The 27,383-nt window shown below is 44.9% G+C and overlaps 1 protein-coding gene across 1 annotated transcript; it reads right to left on the reverse strand.

Moving 5' to 3' along the window:
• Positions 1-567: 567 nt before the first annotated feature.
• Positions 568-3,345, reverse strand: LOC137381110 (probable G-protein coupled receptor 139). Its single transcript, XM_068053498.1, has 2 exons — positions 3,292-3,345; positions 568-1,446 (listed from the first exon to the last, which is right to left on the reverse strand). Exons 1-2 carry the CDS (start codon positions 3,343-3,345, stop codon positions 568-570), a joined length of 933 nt encoding a protein of 310 aa, XP_067909599.1.
• Between the last annotated feature and the right edge of the window lie 24,038 nt (positions 3,346-27,383).

Genomic DNA, 27,383 nt, shown 5'->3' on the forward strand with positions numbered 1-27,383 from the left:
GACAGGTAGACAGGTGGACAGGTAGACACGTAGGTAGGTAGGTAGGTAGATAGATAGATAGATAGATAGATAGATAGATAGATAGATAGATAGATAGATAGATAGATAGATAGAGCAGCGAAGGGCAAGAGGAATTGAAGGGAAATGGATTCAATAAGGCGTCTCCGAAAATGAAACAAAAATTCTAATCAATTGATATGAGAAGATTCCAGCATCTGAAACATTTTGGCTTTTGTAAGAACAATTTTCTTTCTTGCTGAGCATGCTTGAGAGCTGGGAAATGAACTAGTGGAAGTGGAGGAGAGACTGAGGCTGCTGTTCCCTCTCCTGTCCTCCAGGGAACTCACTGACTCTCATCCTGCCTGCTTTCTGCTAGGTCTTCTAAGATTACCTCTTGAACCCGCAACCCTGTTCTTGGCACAGTCACAACCACCTCCCCCCAAACCCTCCCGCCAACACCACTATCACTTACCGCCATTTCTATGTCATCAGCTTTCGGTCACCTCTTGCCCATTGAGAACATATATTAATCAATTGGAAACATAAGAAACTGTCTCTAGGCTTCTCTCAGTTATTGTGTTTATTCATTAAATGAGTAATTGATCTAAACGGATATTTCACCATGCTCTTGAACTGCTCTCTGAACTTAAATTGAGTTGCCCCATAAATAAATGTGTTTGTCCAACAACTTAAATTCCGCATCATATATCCGACTTGTTGAAAAATGTATTCAGAATCGTTGAAGTCCCTGGGATTGATTCCTGAAATTATATAATATAAGAATTCGATAACATTTACCAACCACAAAATGATGAAGCTGCCAGATATGGTGAAGAGTAAGATCACAGACTTCCTTCTGCTCTCCATCTCTGGGTCATTGCTATTCTCTCCCTTGCTCTGACCCCTCAGTCCTTTACGGACTCGACTGGCCACTAACATATATCTGACTGTCAGACCATTGAGCAACAGAATTAAAGCGAATGGGAGCAACGGAAGTAAAAGTGCATCAAGCCAGTCATACCCCACCCATCCTGGTTCAGTGTAAATGCTTGGTTTTATCACACAGAACCACGGTACATTGTTGATTATCTGTTTTGGTTCATGTATAAAGTAGAAGGGGATGTTTCTTAAACTGAGAAGAATGCAAGTTGTTGCCAGAACAATCGCTGCTGTTTTCTCTGTGCAGTATTTTGTTTTCAGCTTCTGGCAACAAATGGCCACAAATCGATCAAAGGAGAAGGTAACGGTGAACCAGACAGAACAGTCAGCGGCTGCACGACTCAGAGCAATGACAGTAGTGCACACATGTGTGATGTTCAGGAAATACCACGGGAAATAATAATAACTGAGCCGTCTCAGTATGACCTCTGTGATTATGACCAGCAGATCTGCCGTTGCCATGCCCACCAGATAGCGAGTGGTGCAGCTGGAGAGGCCGCACTTTCCCTGGGACAGGATCACAATCGCCAATAAATTAACTGTAAGAGAGAAAAGGGGAAAGAGACTGGAAGTTACAAATCAAACATTCTCCGTGACTGAAACAGGCAGTAAGTGCAGGATATCAGCACCAAAATGACGTTGGTTGGGGGTGGACCAGAAAATAAAATGTTAAATATTTTCAGCCCATCCCCAAGCTACCTTCGACACGACCACTTCTGGGTTTAATGGAGTCAGGACAGGGGACGACCAGACAACCGCTCCCAGGTGATTAGATATTTGGAATTATATAGCGGCAACAACTTGACTGCTAGGATTGTGACCAACCCCTCGCCCCAGGATTGTGCATCCTTGGGTCAGACTCCGAGGAACTAGACCACCCATCGCCTCATGATCAGACACTGTCTGACAGCCCATCCATCAGAGGAACCATCAGCCCCACTAACTCTGTTGTGAGGTATTGGTAGTTCTGGTTTCGGACTGCCACAAAGTCCCGGGTTTGGAACCCCTCCACGTTATCCAAGATCAATCACCCCATGTACCTGAGCTGTCCAAGGATCAGGGACTACACCCCTATGGGATTGGATACCCTGCACTGTGTGACGGATCTAACAACACCCCACCCCAAGCTCGAAAAGTACAGCCCCTGAATAAGATGTTGCCCCACTTTAATGCGTGGGGGATCAATCCCAGCGAGTCGAAAAGTCGAAATCTGCTCCGCCTCTAATACGGGGGTTGAACATCAAGAGATTGGACTGCTCCCACGGCCCTGCTCAGAGGCACATGGACAGGCCACGTATGTCCTAGTCTCCGTCCCCAACTGGAAGAGATGCCTGTAAATCAGGCTGACTGCTGGATGGGAACCTGCCAAGGGCAAAATTCGCAATCTGTGATTTACAATTCCACAATGTGCCATCGGAAGCCATACAGTTCCCGAACCTCCATAAACGCACCCCTGTTAATATCCAGATCGAATCTTGTTGCAAAAGCAAAACACTGATACTGCAGCACATTTGGTTACAAAAGTAGAATGTTGAGCACATTTAGCAGATCTGAAACATATGTGGAGATGGAAGCACAGTTAACGTTTCAGACCCTGAGCCATTCATTAAAAAAAAACAGATTACCAGTGTCAAAGCAATAATAGAGCTAGAAAATAAAAGTGGAATATCGAGGGAGGAAATGATAAGGGGAAGGTCTGTGATCAGCTGGAGGGCAGGAGGGATTGCATTACAAAGGAGATAATGGAGCAAGCGGAATGGAACAACTAAAAAAAAGAGCTGGTTCCAGAGGAAGTATAAATGGTGAGGGCAGAATAACAGAGAGACGGGGGAGCATGCAAAATCTGGCAAATAGGAGAAGGATCCACTATTCGATGTAGCGACAGAGAACGATGGGTGGACCATGGCGGCCGGATCTTGTGCTCATCTGGAAGGCAGGGTTACTGGCTTCGATGCTGGAAGGTTGGAGTGGAACTGCCCCCAGTGGAACACGATGCAAGATTCATTGTTGTGATCTTCCCGTAAGTGTAATCGGCCAATGATGACCTTCCTGCCCGGGGGGGGGGGGGGGAATTGAGGCCATTAATTGGCTTGTTAATTGGCTTCCTGCCGCCAATAGGATCGTACCAATGGTGGGTGCCTCCCCCCGCAGGAAGGACACGTTGTAATCTGATGTGCCCCCGCTGTCGGCTTGGTGGGGTTCCGTCCTTGATGGAGAATTTATCGCCCACAGAGGACCACCCCGGGAACAACTGGACAACTAAGATGGCCCTCACCATGGAAAAAACCACCAGCCCCATACACTCCCTTGGAGAAACTTATGGACTGGGCCAGGTCACCCTACCTCACCTACCTGTATTCCGGGGATTTGCCGCTGGTCCTGGATCCGAGGACTCTGCAATACCATCAGTGGTCAATGCTGCAGGTGGCGCTGCTCATACTGCTGAGCTGCCGGTCCTTTGATATTCCAGCAGCAGTTAGCAGCGTGATCCTCGCCCTCTTAAAGCCTTTATTGGGATGGTAATCTCACCTCTTGAAACTGTGACTCCAAAAGACCAGAGGATCTCTCCAGGTGTGTGGGGCATAGAGAAAAAAACAGAGGTGTGGTTCCTCTTAACTTTCCCCCCCGTGCCTGTAGCCCCGCTTTCAGCACAAAAGCGAGTTCTAGGGGTGTGGACCAGCCTGCCAGCCGTGTACCAATAGGGGATCCCAACCTAAACCACCATCTCCTCCAATCCCACGACCTCTGCTGAAGCCATCCTCATTACTATTTTAGGCTATTCGAGAAAACAGGAGTGGTGATTAGTAAATAACGTTTTTAATCTCAGTGCCTAATCGGAAAATCCAGTGCAATTCCTCATTGAGCGTCTGTGGAAATATGTTGGAAATCGGAAGATGATAGAATAGATGGTCAGAATGGAAGTGGGATGTAGAGTTAAAGAGACAAATGACTAGAAGATAAGGTTCATTCTTGTAGACTGAATGGAGGAATCAACACAAGCAATCACCCAATCTGCATTTGCTCCTCTCCCAATATACATCAGATTCTATCTCGTTCAGTGAATACAGTTACTAACTTCTAAGAAGTATGAGCTAATCGCTGACTCACCTCGAATAAATGCTTGGGGCTTTGGGCAGGTGTTACGAGTCCAGTACAGGCTTGGAACGGTGCCATACCAAAGGGAGTTGCTGACGAGGGTGATTGAGCAGTGGACCGGGATGTTGCAATCAAGTGGTGGGTGGAGGACGGGAACGGAGCAGAATATGTGGTTCATTGTGGACGGCTGGATGTGGCTCTTATGTTGGAGGATGCTGCGTTGAAGCTGATGATATTCAAGGTCATGACAAGGAACCTGAACGAGGTTCTGACAGATAGGGCAAGGGGTGAAGGTTGTAACACTGGAAATGGGGTGGACACGCTCGTGGGCCACTGAAGAGGGGAATTCTTAGCTGAAGAATACTGAAGATATTTCGGAAGCATTGATGTAGAAGGTAGCATCAGTAGAACAGATGAAATGGAACGCAAGAAACTGTGAGAATGGAGCAGAGTCTCTGCAGGAAGGTGGTGGGTTGCCCGTCCTGAGGGTTTTCAATCCCAGACCAGAGGCAGTGAGGAAGAGAAAAGTTCCAGCGGGAATGAAAAGTGAATGAAACAGAACCATTCAAAGCAAATGGTGCCCTTGGAACATGCCAGCAGTAGATGGTGAAGTGAAACTGGCTCTGCACCAGCCTCATGGTGTCTGTCAGGTAAGATCACATTCACTGTGCTTTTAAGCAGAGCTCAGGTTTTCTGCACTTCAGATTCGTAAAGGTTAGGCTGGCATGGACAGAAATTGAAGTGGATTCTGTCCTGCAGGTCCGAGCTCAGATGGATGAAGTTCATGTGTAGTGTGGGATAGTCCAGTGGGTGGGGATTCCGATCCTGATAAATGGAGAGAGATCTCTGACCACGGGAACTGAAATGACAAATAATACTGAAAGCATTCAAAATAAATAAATAAATAAAAACATATCGGGACACTTGGAAAAAGGGGAGATATTTGATAAGGTAATTAAAGAGAGGTTCAACCTTCATGTCACAATGGATGCAAGCACACATACTAAAGAAGGTAGGGGAGAGGTAGGCAATCTTCTCAATCTTTGCCCTCTTGGTCTCGAGAGACAATGTGTAAGCGCCTAAAGGTGGTCAGTGGTTTGTGGAGCAGCGCCTAGAGTGGCTATAAAGGCCAATTCTGCAGTGACAGACTCTTCCACAGGCGCTGCAGGTAAAATTGGTTGTCGGGGCTGTTACACAGTTGGCTCTCTCTTTGCACTTCTGTCTTTTTTCATGCCAACTACCATGTCACTTCGACTCTCCACTCGTTAGCCCTGCGTTTATGGCTGTCCGCCAGCTCTGGCGATCACTGGCAACTGACTCCCACGACTTGTGGTCAATGTCACAAGACTTCATGGCGCGTTAACAGGCATCTTTAAAGCGGATACATGGACGGCCGGTGGGTCTGATGCCAGTGACGAGCTCGAAGTACAATGTGCCCTTGGCGATCCTGCCATCTTACATGTGGCTCACATGGGAGATGTAGGAATTAGAATTAGAATTAGAATTAGAATTAGAACATTACAGCGCAGTACAGGCCATTCGGCCCTCGATGTTGCGCCGACCTGTGAAACCATCTGACCTACACTATTCCATTTTCATCCATATGGCTATCCAATGACCACTGAAATGCTCTTAAAGTTGGCGAGTCTACTACTGTTGCAGGCAGGGCGTTCCACGCCCCTACTGCTCTCTGAGTAAAGAAACTACCTCTGACATCTGTCCGATATCTATCACCCCTCAACTTAAAGCTTTGTCCCCTCGTGGTTGCCATCACCATCCGAGGAAAACGACTCTCACTATCCACCCTATCTAACCCTCTGATTATCTTATATATCTCTATTAAGTCACCTCTCCTCCTCCTTCTCTCTAACGTAAACAACCTCAAGTCCCTCAGCCTTTCCTCATAAGACCTTCCCTCCATACCAGGCAACATCGCAGTAAATCTCCTCTGCACCCTTTCCAAAGCTTCCACATCCTTCCTATAATGCGGTGACCAGAACTGCAAGCAATACGCCAGGGGCGGTATCACCAGAGTTTTGTACAGCTGCAGCATGACCTCGTGGCTCCGAAACTCGATCCCCCTACTAATAAAAGATAACACACCATATGCTTTCTTAACAGCCCTATTAACCTGGGTAGCAACTTTCAGGGATTTATGTACCTGGACACCGAGATCTCTCTATTTATCTACACTACCAAGAATCTTCCCATTAGCCCAGTACTCTGCATTCCTGTTGCTCCTTCCAAAGTGAATCACCTCACACTTTTCCGCATTAAACTCCATTTGCCATCTCTCAGCCCAGCTCTGCAGCCTATCTATGTCCCTCTGTACCATACAACATCCTTCGGCACTATCCACAACTCCACCGACCTTCGCGTCATCAATTATCTGTTCATTAACAATAGTCTGTATATGGAACAGTGCCAGAGAACTGATGGACAGCTAACGATATTTCAGCATTTCAAACCGAAAATAGAACATGTTCAATGCACTATAGACAGGTTAGCCGACCGTCAGAGGTTGGAAGAAACTGAAAAAAAAAGAAAAAAACGTCTTTGAAAGCAAAATAGAAAAAAGAGAGCCAGCATATATTCCAAAAGGAAGATCATATTTGACAAACCTCAGGAAATGTCTTGAATATGTATCAGGAAAATTAGATCATACTAAAACAGTAAATGTAATATACTTCTATTTTCAAAAAGCCTTCCATAAACTTCCACTCAGCAGACGCGTGTCTATTCTCTTCGCAATTGCAGTTAGGGGAAAAACAGCAGAACGGACAGCAAGATGGCTACAGGAACAGAAAGCAGGGGTAGAGTTGAAAGGTATTTCCTCAGATTGGCAAGAAGAGGGGAATTGTGTTTCACAAGGATTAGTACAACAGAATGAGATAATACGTTGAATATAATAACTCATAAACTTGTGCTTTGACCTATAAATGGCAAATTAATTCCAATACAGCGAGTGTGAGGTGCCGAATTTTGGCCGTAAGAATAAACTTCCTAAACTCTGCTTGGAAAATTGCTGTTGAAATGCAGTAGGGCAAAGGGCTTCAAGTGTACAGATTCACAAATCATTTCATTAACAACAACGGTTAACAGAGTCACACAAAGGCAAACAAAGCATTGGAGCTCCTTTCTAGAGGAATGGAATTTAAAAACATTCAAAAAGCTGTTATTCGTCTATTGTAGATCTTTACAACCCAGTGTACAGGTCTGGTCTCCATATTAGAGAAAGGGCATCGATGCAATGGAGAAGGTGCAATTATTTACACCTGGATGATACCAGAACTGAGAGAAATGTACAATGTTTTTCATTATAACCAGTTTACTAATGATAATATTTACTGCCCCCGTTATAATATACGTATTATGAAAACGCTCCATGTATGTTCCTCAGTTACAGGTTTCTCACCTCACAGGGAGACAACTCACTGAGGTAACGGTGGAGATTTGCACAGGTTATATGCTTCGAGACTCTTAATCATGCCCAATATTCATCCTGTGTGATGGCAAGATAATAAAATTCAGCACTCATGACCAACAAAATCTCAGGGCCGTTTTGGGGGCCGGGGATTGGTCAGCACTAAACACAACAAAGTGTTTATAGTTAGCACATTCAGGAGAATAATACTATGCATAATAAAATTATTCAAAAGGACTGACATACTTTAACAGTGTTGTTCTGCTGCTTAACTGTAATTAAATAGTCAACATCTGTTTCTATTTGAGCACCACAATAGGAAAAAAACAATAAACTATACTTTTTACGTTTTACTCTTACTACCAAACATCAGCAAAAATCTTCCACTTGGCAATTAATTGTATTCGTAAAAGACAGAGGCAGCACCATGGAATGGAGACATCAGTCAATGAAGCAACATCTTTGAAATAGATCGCAAGGGAAAATTGTAATCCATATAAACCTACGTTGACAGTACAATAATGCATGGCTTCTGGGGTCAGGTTTCTCACTCCAGTTAGTGACCCATATTCAGTACAATTCACCAATGACAGATACCCCCATTAATTTGTGGACACTCGTCTTAGTCATTCCACTCCAGTTAGTGAGCTACACTCAGTACATATCAACAGTCGTAGATACTCCCAATACTATATGGTCACTGAAGTCAGGTAATAACTGCAGTTATTAACCTACACTTAGTACAGTTCTACAGCAACGGTTATTACCACTAATATTTTGACTCAGAGCCTTGTCGGCTTTAAGGTCAAATTCAAAATTACACGATTTTCCACGAAATATAATAACTTGATAATTCAGAGAGCCTATGAGTTACAAACAGAGATTTAGCATCACTTCAAGAAATATAATAAAACCACTGAAATAACTCAAGACATTTGACAAAAGGAAATTTTATCATTCAGCAAGTGTCTGTACGAGAGCGACCACGAGATCACCATGTAACTTCTGTCCTCACAGAGAAAAACCAGACACCAGCTCAAATACAGATTTACATAATTTCAATGATTATAGTCACTTACCTAGAACACCAATGAAGGCAAGGATCGTGTAGAACATTTTATCGATACTATCAAACATTTTCTGTATGAATTTATCCGTCACTTTTTGCTGCAGGCAATCTGTCTGTTTAAAATGTGAGGATATACATTCCCAGAGCCTTTATTTATACCCGTTGGGATCTCCACGCGCCACTGAGCTGGCAAAATCGTTCCAATTAATTTATTGTTTTGAATTTGAACAAACAGATTATGACATTAGCTAAGTCCTTCTTCTGATAGAAATTATTTTGATTCTGAGGTTGATTTGGAAACGGCAAAGACTGGACAATTCTGATCATATTAGCCAACCAATAAAAATTCGTAACTGTATTCTCCCATAAATAGGGCTGTTCTTTCAAACGCCATCAGTCTATTCCTGATTTAAATGTTGCTTGAGCGATGCCTTTCACTTGACTGTCACCATTCAGTAATGAAGCTCCAAATGTGGGAGTGCATCGCTAAGGTGTGGTTGCTCTACTGCAGCTGGGATGTCGTTGTGCTCTTCCACTTTTGACATTCAGTGAAATAATTGAAGAGGGTAATTTGACACTATGCATTGCAGAATTCATCTTATACATCATCCAAACGGATTCAAATGCACAAACTGAATCTCATACTCGCCTAAAACTTATACTACGATTTAAAGCAAGAGAAAACTCAAATAAATCAGCATGTGCAGCTAATGGGTTCCCTCCATCCGCTGCAGACACTCCAACAGTCACAAACCCGACAACTGATATGCTATGTTGAGTTTCTTTATTTCCTATTTTTTCTTCGCTTTCATGGAATATGGACATCACTTGCAAGGCTATAATTTGTTTTCCATTCCCAATTGATCTTTGCAACTGAGTGACCTGCTAAGCCATTTCAGAGGTAAGTTCACGCATTCTACTGCATTCATGACAGACATGGAGTAACATGTATGCCAGACTCGCTAACGATAGCAGATGTCCTTCTCAACAAGTTATTTGTGAACCAATGGGATTTTACGAAAATCTTTTGTAGTTTCATGACACCATTACTGAGAAAAATTTCAATTCCAGATTGTTATTAATCAATGGAGTGTGACTAGCTACCATGGTGGTATTTGAATACATGTTCCCAAAGCATTAGTGTGGAACTCTAAATTATTAATTCAGTGAGTTACCACTCTGCGACTATTGTCCCTTTGCTCACATTAAAGTAAGGCGTCCTATGCAGCTGCTATATCACCATAAAATGATATGTCCCCACCAACTAACCATGTCCTCAAACTCATACATCACCTCACATTAATAAAGCAACTCAAATTAATACGGCCCCTCAAGCTAATGCATCACTTCAAGTGAAGACAGTATATGAAGAAAATGCCTCAAACTACACAGTTTGTATAAGTAATACAGATCTTCAAACTAATACCGTGCACAATACTAATGGCAAATAGAATTACAGAATCATTTAGATTTGTCGCAAAAAATTCTTCCCATCATGTCAGTACTTGCAGAAACAGAGCCATCCAACTTTTCAGCTCTTGATCCATATCGCGATTTTTAGTGGCACCATAACCATTTTAACACAGAGGTTGGCTGGAGGTATGGAACTCACTGCCTGAAACTCTCATCACATATCAAAAAAAAAGTCAGGGATGCAGTTGAGGTACTGCACCCTATAGGGCTACAAACCAGGAGCTGGAATGTAGGACAAGGTTGGAGAGATTATTGATGGCCACTGCAGACGTGACAGGCAGAATGCTCTCCTTCTGTGCAATAAATCTTTCTATGTTCGTATATGTCCAACCCATTTGCTTTAAGGGGGTTGGCGCCATATAAAAATGGCAGACAGAAGACATGACACAAAAGTATGGGAAGGAAGGGGAGAGTATGTCAGCTGGTGTGTGCAGCAAAACGGCAACCTATCGCTTTACCATTTCTCTGACTCTTTCCCCTCATGAAGGCTTGTTGTGTGATAAATGCTTCAAGCGTAAGGTGGGAGGGTGGGGGAGAGTGATGAGGCGTGCAAAATATAGACACCATGTGAAGCACAATGCCACAGCCTGTAATTAATTCTTTCAGGTCGTGAACCAGTACAGTGGACAGAAATGGTGTCTTAAGGTAGGTTTCATCATTTAAGCTGTCCTGTATATAACTCACATCAAGTTCCGTTCTCCCATCACCTATATTCACTGATCTACATTACCTCCTGGTCCAGCTGCACCTGGAGTTTAAAATTCTCATCCTCATATTCAGATTCCTCCATGAGCCACACTCCTGTGCCTACCTCTGTTTGGTCCAGGACTCCAACTACCCTCGCTATCTCTATAACCTCATCCTATCTGTGTTATCTCCAACCAGACTCAACAACCATGCTCATCTCTGTAAAATCCTCCAGCCCGACAACATTTCTATGTCTGTAATCTACTCCAGTCCTACAACTCGCCCTATGTCTGTACTCTATTCCAGCCCTTACAACCCTCCCTATATTTGTAGAATCCTGGAGCCCGAGAACCCTCTCTATCTCTTCAAAAGTTTCTAGCTGCACAAATCTACCTATCGTTTTAAACTATTGAAGCACTTACATCACTGTGAGAACTCTGCTCCTTACAAACGAAGCGTCTTCACCCCAGTTCCCATTGCTCCACCATAGGTGGACATGGCTTCACTTTTGAGGTCATTCGTTCTGGAAATCTCTCTTTACATCTCACCACCTATGATCCCTCTCGTCCCCTTTTGAGTGTTCAGGCGAATTTTTAAGTGCGTCATCCCTTTAAAAGTTTGTAGGTGTAAGAGGGAGGGGTAATGCGGAAGCCCCCTCTCCTAGTATGACCATCTGTGCACATCTGGCCCCCTCTTCACATGGTACCTGTTGTGCCGATGCATCGCCTTCCCACATGTTAGCCGGTGAGCACATGGGGTCCCACTCTTCGTGTGTTATCTGTACTGCTCATGTGGCCCCCGCTACATGTGTTACCTGCTCGGTGCGTGCGCCCACCCTTTACAGTTTACCCACTGAGTGCGTACGACCCCACCCTATTAGAGGCAGTGAGTTTGGAGCCGAGGAATGAGAGCAGAGTCGGAGCTCCGCACAGAGAGAGGAGGAGGAAAGGAGTTATAGGGCAGAGTTAATGCGGAGGATGAGGCATGAGGTGGAATTAAGAGCGGGAATGGGGAGATGTAATGGAAAGTGGGAATGGGTTGGAGTAATAGAGAGGGGAAATTGAGTGTGGGAATGGAGGGAGCCAATGGGAGAGAGGCACTAGCGGAGGTTAATGACAGAGAGGAATGGGAATGTGGAATGCTGGGCCACATCAGGAATTGGAGTGGCTTACTGAAAATGGGGAATGTTTTTGGTGAACGTTACTGGGGAAGCTAATGGAGACCTGGATGGGCACGGGGAATGGGAAGAGGAGGGAAAGGGTAATAATGAGGGAGGATGGGACAGTAGAATGGCAAATGGGAGTGGAGAGGGTAATGGGTAGGGGTAACAGGCAAATAGGAAAGGTTCATGGGGTGGTCAAATGGGAACTGTCATGGGAAGCTGGAATGTGGGATAGTAATGGGGAAGTGGAATGTGGCGGTTAATGTGTCGGAGAAATGGAGGAGGTGGAATGATGGAGGTGACTGGGCAGGGTGTCTGGGGAGTGTTAATGGGAATGGGTAATGGGGAGTACTTTTTGGGAGTGGCAATGGGGGAGTGCAGGCATGATAGGGAGAGGTATGGGGAGGGCTAATAGGAGGGGATGGTGAGGGGCAATGGGAGGGGAACGGGATAGTGGATTGTGGAGGGGAATGGGGATTTGGCAAGGGCGAGGGTAATGGGAAGGGGTAATAGGGTGTAGGAATGGGCGGCACAGTGGCGCAGTGGTTAGCTCCGCAGCCTCACAGCTCCAGGGACCCTGGTTCAATTCTGAGTACTGCCTGTGTGGAATTTGCAATTTCTCCCTGTGACCACGTGAGCTTTCGTCGGGTGCTCCGGTTTCCTCCTACTGCCAAAGACTTGCAGGTTATAGGTGAATTGGCCATTGTAAATTGCCCCTAGTGTAGGTACGTGGCAGGGAATATGAGATTACTGTAGGGTCAGTATAAATGGGTGGTTCTTGATCGGCACAGACTCGGTGGGCCGAAGGGCCTGTTTCAGTGCTGTATCTCTAAACAAAAAAATAAAAATATAAAGAATGGGCGATGGTAAACGGGGTGGGTTAATGTGGCAGGTACAGGTAAGAAGGAATGGGGAGGCAGAAAGTAGAACGGTAATGGGGAGAATAATGGGCCGAAGGAATGTGGGAGGGTTTATAGGAGAGGAGGGATAACAGTTGGGGACGGAGTAGTGTGGAGGCATAATGAGGGGGAATGGGAGTGTAATAGTTTGGGCGGCATAATGGTGACGGCGACGGATAATGAATGAACGGAATGGAGGAGAATAATTCGGCATGGCATGTGTGAAGGGCAACATTTGTGGAGAATTAATGCTGCATGCGAATGGGAATGGGAAAGAGAGGGGTTTGGGGAGGGGTAATGGGGAGAGGAACTTGGCAGGTATAATAGGAGGGAGTGAGTGGTAGGGAAATTGGAAAGGGAATAGCCAGGAGTAATAGTGTGTGGGGTTGGTAATGTTAGGTGGCAATGATTGGTGGAATGGAGAGATTAATGGGGAAGTGCAATGTGGATGCTGAATGGTGAGAGGAGGGTTGGTGGGAATGGACAATATGGGAGCGGGAACTGTGAAAGGTTAATGGGAAAGGGGTGATAGGAGGTGTAATATTTGGAGGAGGAGAGTGGTAAGGAAGGATTTACTTTCAGGACTATGGATGAAGCTGTGCTGGGCAGGACTGAGGTCAAGACTTATTTGATACTTAGCCGATAAATGTAATTGTATGCACTGTAAATTCGTTTTCACGATCGATTTGACACTTAACTGTAATATTGCTGATGTATATCTATATTGACATTTCCAGCTTAACAAATAACCTCAACATGCTATCCCATCCATTCGTTAACAAGAACAATTTCACAATCAACTAGTTTTATTGGCCAATGAAACGGTATGTCCAGCATCTAGCCACCCGTCAGTTTAACATCAATGGTGGGAGCTGTTTAGAAATGATAATCCGTCACAAAATCAATAGTCACTCGGACTAATGTGAATTAGATAAGGTAAACCAGCACTAATTTATTCTGGATAAATCGTACTTAAATAATTGATTGAACGTTTTGGTGGGTTAATTGAAAGGTTTGATGAGGATAATTTGGTCGATGTGGTGCATATAGACTTCTGAAAGGTATTGGATAAAATGCCACCTCGCAGGTTTGAGGGCAACTGTTCAGTCCATTAAATAAACGGGACAGGTGGCAGTACAGATACAAATTGTCTAAATGACAGGTGACAGAGAGTAATGGGGAAGGCTTGTTTTTCAGACTGAAGGAAGGTGTATAGTTGTGTTCCCAGGGGTCAATGTTGTGGCCCCTGGTTTACTTGGGATACATTCATGATCCAGACTTGGGTGTGCAGGACAGAATTCCAACATTTGCGGAAAACACCGAATTTGAATATTGCCAAACATGAGGAGGATAGTGATACACTTCAAGAGGATATAGACAAGATGGTGGAATATAAAGATAATTGGAAGGTGAAATTTAAAGCACTGTGTAGCGGCACAGTGACACAGTGGTTAGCACCGCAGCCTCACAGCTCCAGCGACCCGGGTTCAATTCTGGGGACTGCCTGTGTGGAGTTTGCAAGTTCTCCCTGTGTCTGCGTGGGTTTCCTCCGGGTACTCCGGTTTCCTCCCACATGCCAAAGACTTGCAGGTTGATAGGTAAATTGGCCGTTATAAATTGCCCCTAGTATAGGTAGGTGGTAGGGAAATAGAGGGACAGGTGGGGATGTGGTAGGAATATGGAATTAGTGTAGGATTAGTATAAATGGGTGAACAAAGAACAAAGATAATTACAGCACAGGAACAGGCCCTTCGGCCCTCCAAGCCTGCGCCGATCCGGTGGTTGACGGTCGGCACAGACTCTGTGGGCCGAAGGGCCTGTTTCAGTGCTGTATCTCTGAACTAAACTAAACAATTGTGAACTGTTTCATTTTGGCATGAAGAACGAGGAGAAGCAGTATGCGGTGCAGTTCGAAAGCGGGTGCATGAGCAGAGGGAACTGGGTTATATTTTTTAGTCCTTCATGGGATGAGGGCGACGCTGGCTGGGCGAGAAATTAATCCCTGAACCGCCGCCGTCCTTGCAGTGTAGTTGCAACAACTGTTCTGTTAAGGATAGTCTTCCAGGATTTTGAACCAGCGACTGTGAGGAATAACGATTTTGTTCCAAGTCAGGATGGTATGTGATTTGGAGGACGACTTCCACGTGTTGGTGTTCCCATGCATCAGCTGCTCTTCTCCTTCTCGCTGGTAGAGGTCGGGGGTTTGGATTTATGGTCGAAGAAACCTTTGTGATTTGATAAATAACATCTTGCAAATTGTATAGAGTGCTGCCACTGTTGGTGGTGAATGGATTGAATGTTGAAGGTGGTGGTTGGGGTGAACTTCAAGCAGGCTGCTTTGTCCTGGATTGCGCCTAACCTCTTGAATGTTGTTGGAACTGTACCCATTCAGGCAAGTGGAGAGCATTGCATCACACTCCTGACCTGTGCCTTGTAGATGTTGTAGAGGTATTACGGAGACAGGAGGGTGTTACTCGCTGCAGAATTCCTTGCCTCGGACCTGCTCTTGTAGCCACAGTATTTACATAGCTGTTCCAGATCAGTTGCTGGTCAATGGTACCCCACAAGATGTTTATAGTGGGTGGGGGCCGGGGGGGTGGCGGTGGTTCAGACACCGTAATGTCATTGAAGGTCACGTCGTAATGGTTAAATTCTCACTGGCTTGAACCACATGGCATATTGCCCTTTGTGTGGATGACGTGCCTTTCGTTCAGTACAGGACCGCAAACACATTCTGTCTGAGTTATTCTGCAAAGATTCAGTTCATGTATTTAGTGCAGCAAAGTATTTCAAGCTTCCATAGTAGGGTATGCAGTGGTGTAGTGGTATTATCACTGGAATAGTAACCCAGAGACCCAGGGTATTTCTCTGGGAACATGGGTTCGAATCCCACCATAGCAGAAGGTGGAACTTGAATTTAATTAATAAAGCTGGAATTAAAATCTAGTCCAACGATGGCCATGAAACCATTGTCAATTGTTGTAAAATCCCATCTGGTTCACTAATGCCCTTCAGGGAAGGAAATCTGCTGTCCTTACATGCTCTGGCCTACATGTGACTCCAGACCCACAGCAATGTGGGTAACGCTTACATGCCCACTGAAATGGCCTAGCAAGTCACTCAATTGCATCTAGCCGCTTAAAAGTCAATAAAAATGGTGAAACCGGACGGACCACGCGGCAACGACCTAGGCACCGGAAACGACAACGGCAAACCCAGCCCTGCCGACCCTGCAACGTCCTCCTTACTAACATCTGGGGGCTTGTGCCAAAGTTGGGAGAGCTGTCCCACACACTAGTCAAGCAACAGCCTGACATAGACATACTCACGGAATCATACCTGACAATGTCCCAGACACCGTCATCATCATCCACGGGTATATCCTGTCCCATCGGCAGGACAGACCCACCAGAGGTGGTGGTACAGTGGTATCCAGTCGGGAGGGAGTTGCACTGGGAGTCCTCAACAGCGACTTCGGAGCCCATGAACTCTCATGGCATCAGGTCAAACATGGGCAAGGTAAGCTCCAACTGATTACCTCCTACCGCCCTCCCTCAACTGATGAGTCAGTACTCCTCCATGTTGAACACCACTTGGATTAGATGAGATTGGAACATTACAGCGCAGTACAGGCCCTTCGGCCCTCGATGTTGCGCAGACCTGTGAAACCATCTGACCTACACTATTCCATTTTCATCCATATGTCTATCCAATGACCACTTAAATGCCCTTAAAGTTGGCGAGTCTACTACTGTTGCAGGCAGGGCGTTCCATGCCCCTACTACTCTCTGAGTAGCACTGAGGGTGGCAAGGGTGCAAAATGTACTCTGGGTGGGGTAGCAATGTCCATCACCAAGAGTGGTTCGGTAGCACCACTACTGTCCGAGCTGGCCGAGTCCCAAAGGACATAGCTGCTGGAATAGGTCTGCGACAGGTGAAGGGGGAATCAACACGAGGGAAAAACATAACTGACCTCGTCCTCACCAATCTGCCTGCCACAGATGCTTCTGTCCATGACAGTATTGGTAGAAGTGACTACCGCACAGTACTTGTGGAAGCGAAGTCCCGCCTTCACATTGAGGATACCATCCATTGTGTTGTGTGGCACTATCATCGTGCTAAATGGGATCGATTTCGATCAGATCTAGCAATGCAAAAATGGGCATCCATGAGGCGCTGTGAGCCATCAGCAGCAGCAGAATTGTACTCAATCACAATCTGTAACCTCATGGCCCGGCATATCCCCCACTCTTCCATTACCATCAAGCCAGGAGCCCAACCCTGGTTCAATGAAGAGTCCAGGAGCAGCGCCAGGCATACCTCAAAATGAGGTGCCAACCTGGTGAAGCTACAACTCAGGACTACTAGCATGTCAAACTGCGTAAGCACATTGTGATAGATAGAGTTAAGCGATCCCACAACTAACGGATCAGATCTAAGATCTGCAGTCTTCCCACATCCAGCCGTGAATGGTGGTGGAGAATCAAACAACTAATTGGAGGAGGTGGCTCCACAAATAACCCCATCCTCAATGATGGGGAGCCCAGCACATCAGTGCGAAAGATAAGGCAGAAGCATGTGCAACAATCTTCAGCCAGAAGTGCCGAGGTGATGATTCATCTCGGCCTCCTCCTGAAGTCCCCAGCATCACAGATGCCAGATTTCTGCCAATTCAATTCTCTCCGTGTGATATCTGGAAACGACCAAAGGCACCGGATACTGCAAAAGCTATGGGCCCTGACAATATTCCGGCAATAGTACTGAAAACCTGTGCTCCAGAACTTGCCAGGCACCTAGCCAAGCTGTTCCAGTACAGCTACAACACTAACATCTGGCCTGCAATGTGGAAAATTGCCCAGGTATGTCCTGTACACAAAAAGCGCAAAGGAAGATAGTTGTCGTTCTTGAAGGTCAATCATCTGAGCTCCAGGACATCACTGCTGGAGTTCCTCAGGGTAGTGTTCTAGGCCCAACCATCTTCAGCTGCTTCACCAATGACCTTCCTTCAGTCATAAGGTCAGAAGTGGGAATGTTCGCTGATGATTGCACAATGTTCAGCACCATTCATGACTCCTCAGATACTGAAGCAGTCGTGTAGAAATGCAGGCTTGGGCTGTTAAGTGGCAAGTAAAATTCGCTCCACACAAGTGCCAGGCAATGACCATCTCCAACAAGAGAGAATCCAACCAGCTCCCCTTGACATTCAACGGCATTACCATCCCTTAATCCCCCAGTATCAACATCCTCAGGGCTACCATTGAGCAGAAACTGAACGACAGTAGCCATATAAATACCGTGGCTACAAGAGCAGGTCAGAGGCTAGGAATCCTGAGGCGATTAACTCACCTCCTGACTCCCCAAAACTGTCCATCATCTGCAAGGCACAAGTCAGGAGTGTGATGGAATACTCTCCACTTGCCTTGATGGGTGCAGCTCGAACAACACTCAAGAAGCCCGACACCATCCAGGACAAAGCAGCCCGCTTTATTGGCGCACCATCTACAAACATTCACTCCCTCCACCACCGATGCACAGTAGCAGCAGTGTGTACCATCTACAAGATGCACTGCAGCAATGCACCAAGGCTCCTTAGACAGCACCTTACAAACCCGCGACCTCTACCAACTAGAAGGACAAGGGCAGCAAATACATGGGGACACCACCACCTGCAATTTCCCCTCCAAGTCACACACCATCCTGACTTGGAACTATATCACCGTTTCTTCACTGTCGCTGTGTCAAAATCCTGGAACTCCCTTCCTAACAGCACTGTGGGTCTGCCTACCGCAAATGGACTGCAGCGGTTCAAGAAGGCAGCTCACCACCACCTTCTCAAGGGCAATTAGGGATGGGCAATAAATGCTGGCATAGCCAGTGACGCCCAGATCCCATGAATGAATAAAAAAAATAGTAAAACATAAATAGACAGACTGAGCTGTATTTTAGGAGTCACATTACATAGCACACTAACAAACGATTTGGAGCATCTTTTGCATTCATTCAGTTGATGTGAGCGTCGCTGGCAAGGGAAAAATTTATTGTCCACTTCAATTGACTTGGTGAGGTGGTGGTGAGCTGCCTTCTTGAAATGCAGTGTGCATACGGTTTTCATGCAGTGCACCAGTTTCTTCCATTGCATCTTCCTGATCTCAGTCTGTTAGCGCAGATTTCTACTGCTTGTTCTCTCATGTTCTCGTCCAATTTCTATTAAATAGCAGGTTAGCTATTTGTCTGAATAACTTCGTATGAAGGGGCGTTCCATATTTTAATCTGTTCTCTGAAATATACATCCCTCAACATTTTTTCTCCAAGGTTTATTATTAAACACTTGTCGTTTATGTCCCTTGGCGTTTGGTCTCCCATAAGTGGAACTTTCTCTCCACATGTACCTTGTCTATGTTTCATAACCGTAAAACAACAATCGAATCTCCTGTAAGTGTTCTCTCTTCATTAGAAAAGAAAAGGTTTCCCCTGTTCATATGTCCCAATAGCTGGAGCTTTTTAATTCTAGTGCGAGCCAACCAATGTTTCGGACTACAGATAATGTCGTCTTCTATTCCGCCAAAACCGCTGTTCCTTAGCCATGAACTAGATTCCTCTCCCTGGCAACTGCCTGTGTTTGAACCAGGTTTTGAAATGCTTCTGTCATATTTGATCTCGAGATGAGCTACCAACCATCTATCCATTCCATCCCCAGGACAGCGTAATTCCACCACCGTCTCCGTGTTAATTTCCATCTGACATGTGGCTGCCCATTTGACCAGTCAATCCATATTCTCATGAAATCTGTTACCATCCACCACATTGTTTATTTTACTTCCACGTTTCCTATCATCTGCAAATTTTAAAATGATTTTCTGCATACCATCGTCCAGTACATCTAATACTTGTGATGCACCATAATATACATGCCTCCAGACTGAAAGGAAGCAGCATTTAATCACTATGCCCTACTTGCTATTCGTTAGACATTTTGTTTTCTGTTACTGCTATCACTATCCCTTTAACCGCTCGCCCTTCAATTTTGCACACGTGTCTTTGATTAGATATTTTGTGAAGCCGCCTTTGAATGTCACAATACACAATTCAAAATGTACTACACTCAAAATGTGGCAAATGTCATCGGAAATTGCATCACTGCCCATTAATCTTTGTTGACAGTGACTTATCACCCAACTGCCTAGTCCGAAAATTTCTCGTATTTAATGTGGGATGGAGTTTAGAGATACATGTTTTCAATAGTTGAGACAATATATCATAAACGTCGGATATTTATATATAAACGGCAGGTGTGTATCTTAGATGATTTGGAGGCGTGTGAAAGTTATATGTAATGTGTGGATGTTGACTCTATGATTGTAATATCGTGTCTGACTGATGCGAGAACTTCTGTTATACGTGGAGAGGAGTGCAAGTGAATTAATAAGCATCGCACTGTTAGTTATCTGGATGTCACTGTTTTACTTCTCAATAAAGGTAACTATGTTATTTTAAATGTCTTAATGGGTGCCTTTCTTCGAGTTATTAATGTACTTATCTCTGTGTGCTATTTATAATTACATTTGTGCTTATATTAATCAGTTATGGATGTAATCACATACACAGCTGCCATGATCTAATTGAATGGCAGTACAGGCTTGCAAGATTGAATGATTATATCCTCTTGCTATGTTCCACACAGAATTAATAATCTATATTCTTCAGCGATGTTTAATGTGTGTGTGTGTGCATGTGTGCATAGATCTATTATATCTACATGTGTCTTTACATATCTGTTCGAATTGTATCTGCGTTGCTACAACTAAGTGGGATGAGAAAAATCAGTCCACTCTGCAAGAGCTGGCATCCGATGCCCGCTGTATCTTCACCATACCCGTAACATGATCCATCTTGGGCAAGAGGCATGCTCAGCAACAGGTAACATATGTATTGGGTGCTGCTGGTCAGAAGGTGCATCCAGTTGCGGTGCACCTGCTGGCTGATGAGCATACCTGATTTCTAAACTTGTGGGCATCAGGAGCGTTTCTATTGGTGCCATTTGTATTATTACCGTACCAACTGCATGCAACTCCTGTGTTTGTATTTGTGTCTGCCTAAGATACCTTGCCGCATTGTGATTGGGATGTGTCAGCTGTGCATCAGTCAAGGCACCAGGAAGATTACGAATAGAAAGGACTAGCTGCCGAGAAAGAGTTCTTGTCATGCCCCCAACTTCTGAAAAAGACTTGTTTTCAACTCCCTCACCTCCTGAATGATTAAGTACAGAGAGTTTAGTTGCCTGTCATGTTGAGCAACTAGTGCATTTCTCACTGCCACAAAGCGAATCGCTTTCTCAGAAGTGTCAACATGGAATGATGTGGCAATTGTAACGCTGAAGACTGCGGAACAAGGACTGGAAGTGTTGCTGAAACGTCCCATCAGTTTGTTATGGTCTATCACACATGATGCTCATGACACCTTGTCTTCAGCTTCAGGGCTGCCCATTAGGCACCTCATTCTGTTTGCTTCAGAGCAAGAGGCACCGTAGAACTATAGAAAAATTACAGCACAGAAGGGGGACACTCAGCCCGCCGTGTCCATGCTGGCTGAAAAAAAAGCTGCGCAATCTTGTCCCACGTTTCAGTACCTGATCCATAGCCTTGCAGCTTTCAGCACTTCAGATGCATTTCCAGGTATATTTTGAAACAATTGCTGGTTTCAGCATCCAGTACCGTTCCTGGAAGTGATTTCCAAAGACCCATCCCCATCTTGGTGAAAAATGTTTTCCTAATGCCCCCTTTAATCCTTCTACTTATTGCTTTGCCATCCTGGTATTTGACCTCAACGCTGGGCGAAACATGTCCTTCCTATCTACTCTATCCAGGCCCATCATAATTTTGTACACCTCAATTAAGTCACCCCTCAGCCTCTTCTGTTCTAAGGAAAACAGCCAATCTTTCTTCATAGTTGTATATTTCAAGCCCTGGCATTATTCTTGTAAATCTCCTTTGCAATCTCTCAAGAACAATGATGTACTTTCAGTAATGTAGTGACGAGAACTGTATGCAGTACTTCAGCTGCTGCTAACTAGCGTTTTCTCCAGTTCCAGCATTATATCCCTGCTTTTGTATTCCATACCTCGGCCAGGAAAGGAAACCATTCCATGTGCCTTCATCACCACTCTCTCTACCTGCCCTGCCACCTACAGGAACGTTTGGACATGCACTTATCACTTCTTCTGCACACCTCAATATCCTCCCGTTGATTGTGTATTCCCTCACTTTATTTGGCCTCTCCAAATGCATTGCCTCACACTTCTGTGGATTGAATTCCATTTGCTACTTTTATCGCCCACACAGCAAAACCATAGTTATCATTCTTGAATCTACGGCTAACCTAGTCACTATCAACTACACGGTCAATTTTTGTGTTATCTGCAAATTACCCAATCATGCCTCCCACATTTAAGTCGAAATCATTAGCATATACAACGAACAGCAAAAAACCTAACAATGAGCACTGTGGAACGCGACTAGAAAAAGGTTCCATTCACAAAAAAATAAAATCCGTCAAATACTACCCTTTGTTTCCTGTCCCTGACCCAATACTAGATCCAACCTGTTACATTCCGCTATGTAACGTATGCTTCCATCTTACGGATCAGTCTGCCATGCGGGACATTGTCAAGTGCCTTCCTAAAATCCATGTAGACCACATCCACTGCACTACTCTGATCAATCCTCCTTATTACTTCCTTAAAAATAAAAACTCATTTAAGTGAGCAAGGCATGACCTTCCCCCAACAAATCCATACGGACTATCCCTGATTAATCTGCGCCTTTCTAAGTGGCAGTTTATTCTGCCGTTCAGAATTCTTTCTAACAATTTACCCACCACCGAGGTCAGACTGTCCGGCCTATAATTATTTGCTTATCCCTCGCACCCTTCTTAAACAATGGTGCAACGGTCGCAGACCTCCAATAATCTGGTACCTCTCCTGTACCTATTGAGGATTTTAAGATGATGCTCAGTGCATCTGCTATTTCCTTCCTGGCTTCCTTTAACAACCTGGGATGCAATAAATCTTGTCCTGTCGATTTCGAGGATGTAAGACCCTCTAGCATTTCTCCCTCTTTATGCTTATCGCATCTTATATTCCATACTCCTCCTCTTTAACTACAAAGCCTTCATCAATACTCTGTTTGTGAAGACAGAGACAAAACAATCGTTAGGAACCCTGCCCACATCTTCTGCACCAGTGCATAAGTTCCCTTGTACATCTCTGAAAGGCCCAACCCTTCTGTTAATCATTCTCTTGATGTTAATGTACTGATGAAACATCTTCAGATATTCCTGGGTTTTACCTGCCGATGATTTTTCATCTCCTCTCTTTGTTTTTTTTTCTAATTTCCCGTGTTTACTTCATCCCAGCACTTTGTTTGCTTCTCTAGGCTTTCTAAAGTGTTAATATTTTTGTGATCATCATGCGCTTCCTTTTCTCTCTTTACCTTACCATGCAAGCTTCTTGATATCCATGGAGCTCTAGATTTGGTAGTACTACCCTTTTTCTTTGTGGGGACAAGCCTACACTGTGCCTGTAGCCAGGCCACTTTCACCAGGCCACCTCTCAGTTTCCTAACATTAGCTTCCCTCAATTTAGAATCTGTACTCCTGTTTTGTCTTTCTCCTGGTCCAAGATTATGCTAAAACTACATGCATTATGGTCTCCATCTCCAAAATGGTCACCACTGCTACTTCATCCACTTTCTCAGCTTTATTACCAAAGACTAAATCGAGAATTGTGCTACCTCGCATGGGCTTGTTACTTGCTGTGGGGAAAAAAAGGTTCTCTTAAATGCAGTCCAAGAATTATATTCCTGCTGTGCCCTTCGCACAGTTTGTAGCCCAGCTGATATTTGGGTAATTGAAATCCCCAATTATTATTGGCCTATAGTTGTTGCACTCAGCAATTTGCCTCTGTATTTCCTCTTCTATCTCCATCTCAGTATTTGGGGCTCGATAGCACTCTCGTTGCAGTGTTGCTGCCCGTTTTTTTAAATTTCTGAGCTCCAGCCATATGTCCTCGTGTGATAATTCATTTAGCATATCAACCCTCCTCAAAGCTGTTAATGATGCCTTCACTAATAATGCTACACCCCCTCATCTTTTCTCTCGCTCCCTCCCTCCACCCTCCTGAACTCTATATCCAGAGATGTTGAGCTGCCCTCTTAAAGCCAAGTTTTCATTACAGCAACAATACCGCGTTTGCGATATGTGTCCACCTTTGCCCTCAGCTCATCGGCTTTGTTTGCTATACCCCTTGCATTTAACTAAATACCCCTTAACAATTCCAAATTCCCGTGCTCTACACATTTTAACCATTGCTTCTTCTGTCTTTCAGAATCATTCGTTAATGTTCTGCCTCCTGTTCCCTGCCCTGAAATTGCCTGATCTAAGACTGGGCTCAGGTTCTCCCCCCACTCCCCCACCCCACGCACCCCCCGCTACGATCTTTAAACCATCAGCAACAGTGCTAGAAAACCTTCCTGCAAGGACATTCCTCCCAGTCCTGTTCAGGTGCAGACCATCCAGCTTACTCAGTGCCCACATTCCCCAGAATCGGACCCAATGCCCCTGAAATCTGACATCTACCTCCTGCACCATTTCTCTTGCCAGGCATTTATCTGGTCTATTTTCCTATTTCTATATTTATTAGCACGTGGCCTTGGGAGTAAGCCAGAGATTTCCACCTTTGAGGTCCTGCTTGCTAATCTCGCACCTAATTCCCTAAACTCAGCCTGCAGAAGCTCATCGCTCATTTTTCCGATATTGCTGGTAGAAATGTGGATCACAACTTCTGGTTGTGCACAATCACCCTCCAGAATTCTCTGTTCAATCCATGACCCTTACTCCAGGGAGGCAGCATACCATTCTGGAATTAAGTATGCGACCATCGAAAAGTCCCCCTAACTCTAGAATCCCCTGTCACTATTGCCCTCTTGTACTTTCTCATCTCTCCTTGTACAGCTGAGCCACCCGTTGTGCTCTGGCCATGACTGTCACTGCATCCTTACAGGAAACCTCTCTCAATCCTGGTTAGAACGTGGGATGCCCTCCGGAGACTCCAGTATTACCTGCCGTGACCGTTTTTTCTGTCTGACAGCCATCCAGTCCCTCTCTGCCTGTGCTCTCGTAAGCTCCGTGGTGCCTACCTGCTGAAGCAACCTATCCACATAATTCTTTGCCTTGTAGATGCACCAGAGTGACTCCATTCACTAGTCGAGTTCCAGAAACTAGAGTTCAAGCTTCTGCAGGCGGTGACACTTCCTACAGATGTGTTCCTCCAGGACACATGGTGCTTCCACGACTTCCCACATGCCACAGGGGCCCATTCCACTTGGTCAAGTTTCCGTCAGTTATTATCTTGACAAACTAATTATTTTTAGCGTAACAAGTGGAATAACATACCACTTAATCGCCATTCTACTTCTTTCCTGTACCATGGAGGCTGAAAAGGAATAAAAGAAAAGATAGATACCAAAGAGTACAGCTCTGGGCTCCACACTATAAGACGAATGTGATTGCACTGGAGAGGGTGCAGAAGAGATTCACCAGTGTGTTTCCTGAACTGGAGCATTTCAGCTATGAAGACTAACGTTGCTGTTTCTTGGAACAGATAAGGATTATAGGGGACATGATTAAGGTATACAAAATTATGAGGGACATTTACAGGATAGATAGCAAGGGACGTTTATCCCTTAGTGGACGTGTCAATAACCAGGGGGCATAGATTTAAGGTAATGGACAGGAGGTTTAGAAGGAATTTGCGGATTTTCTTTTCACCCAGAGGGTGGTTGGAATCTGGAATACACTGCCTGAAGTGGTGGTAGACGCAGGAACCCTCATAACATTTAAGACGTATTTAGAAAAGCACTTGAAACGCCATAGCATACAAGGCTACGGGCCAGGTGCTGCGAAAATGGGACGAGAATAGTAAGGTGCTTGATAGCCTGCACAGACATGATGGGACAAAGGGCCTGTTTCTGTGCTGTATACCTCTTTGACTCGATGACCTCCTTCCCCGAGTAAGGGAAATCTCTCGCACACAACTCATAGACTCACTCTGTCCAAACAGCACTATTCTAACTGGTAATTATTAATAAATTACAATAATTAAAAAAAAGTTAATCGTACTAACCTTCTCACTTGCAACTAGTTACTTGATAGTTAAAAAAAAACGTTTGTCACTCTGATTTATAAGGTATTTAGAGCCAACAACAGCCGTTACTTATCAAACAATCAGCTTACAAATTCTGCGTGATGTCAGTGGTAATATTTTCCCCCACTTTACAAACCAAGTACGCGCCGACACAGATACTGCGGGCTGCTGCTCCTCAGCTCTGATCTAAGTTAGGTAAGTGCCTCGAGCCCCGCTCTTTATTTCTACAGGCCCCGTCCTGGATCCGCCTTCTCCCCCGTCCACCGCCGAGTGCCGCTGCTGCTCCGGTCTAAGGGAAGAACATTGGCTGGAGAGGTTGTGATCTGTGCATTGTCAGAGGATCACAAACCCATCACCAATATCACCCGCGCCACCCCCGCCCCTCCCCCCCACGCCCACCCCACTTCAGCTTCCAGAAGGTGCAACGTGGGAACATGAGTGAAAGCACACCTTTCTTCCACTCCCACCCAGGTTGTGCACCGTCCTACCTACCTGAATGAAACTCCTTTTCGTCCTCTAAAGCATTGACCTGTCAGAAGAAAAAAAAACAATGATGTTTCAGGTTAATTGGACACTTTGCAAGTGTTTAGCTGCTCGTACATGGTTTAAACATACAGCTAGTGACACTCACCTCCCTCTCTCCAAAAGCTATTTGGCTACCAGTCATTTAAGATGCAACCTCCTGGCCCTGACTTTGTAATCGATGTCTGTCGTCAGCAAGGCCAGACAACCCCAGTGAATGAAGACTCCAGGAGATGATGCTGCTTGAAGAGAAATGCAAATATATATCTTAAACCCCATGAATAACTCCAGAAACCCTGGCAGACCGCATTTTTTTTTCTGACACTGTTTCGTGATCCATGATACATTGCCGTTAGCAGAGACATCCTCTGCGATCTCCTACCACATCAACGTGCGAACTTTCCAAAGTGCCTTGTACGTATCATTACCGCTAATGTGGTGCCACCTCGCTTCCATCTAACCAAGATGTATGTTAAGGTCTGCATCACTAAAATTCTCAGACCTCTTCTTCTCATCTGCTTTCTGCAATTCCGTCTTCTTTGCACTAAGCAATTGAATGAATGCTTTTCAATATACTTTATTTTTACTCATTTTACTTAGCTCGCCTTTCCTATTTATTTTTAAAGTTTTTACATTTTTATTAAAGTATAGGAAATGTTGCACAAAATTTTGAAACATTTACAAGAGCTTAGCTGAGTTCAGAAGTGCAGAAAACCATTCTATTATAGAGGAGTTCCCGGTCTATGAGCTGAATACTAACTGAATGACTAATTGACCTGAAGGAGCATGCCTTGATCGATTGACATCGTATGGCGTCGTGGTTTCTCCAGCAATGTGCCTCGTTGCGGGGCCTTACAGATCGAGTCAGTGGACAATGCTACAGCAGTAGTGGAAGTTTTTACTGCAGCCAACGA

The sequence above is a fragment of the Heterodontus francisci genome, chromosome 21 (assembly GCF_036365525.1).
Source record: "Heterodontus francisci isolate sHetFra1 chromosome 21, sHetFra1.hap1, whole genome shotgun sequence".
Classification (NCBI taxonomy): Eukaryota; Metazoa; Chordata; class Chondrichthyes; order Heterodontiformes; family Heterodontidae; genus Heterodontus; species Heterodontus francisci.

Bases quoted from the DNA above. Each gene is read 5' to 3' on its own strand.
- LOC137381110 (XM_068053498.1), bottom strand. From the start codon at position 3,345: ATGGTATTGCAGAGTCCTCGGATCCAGGACCAGCGGCAAATCCCCGGA. The intron at 1,447-3,291 runs GTAGGTGAGGTA...ATCCTGTCCCAG, and splicing joins GGCAAATCCCCGGAATACAG to GGAAAGTGCGGCCTCTCCAG.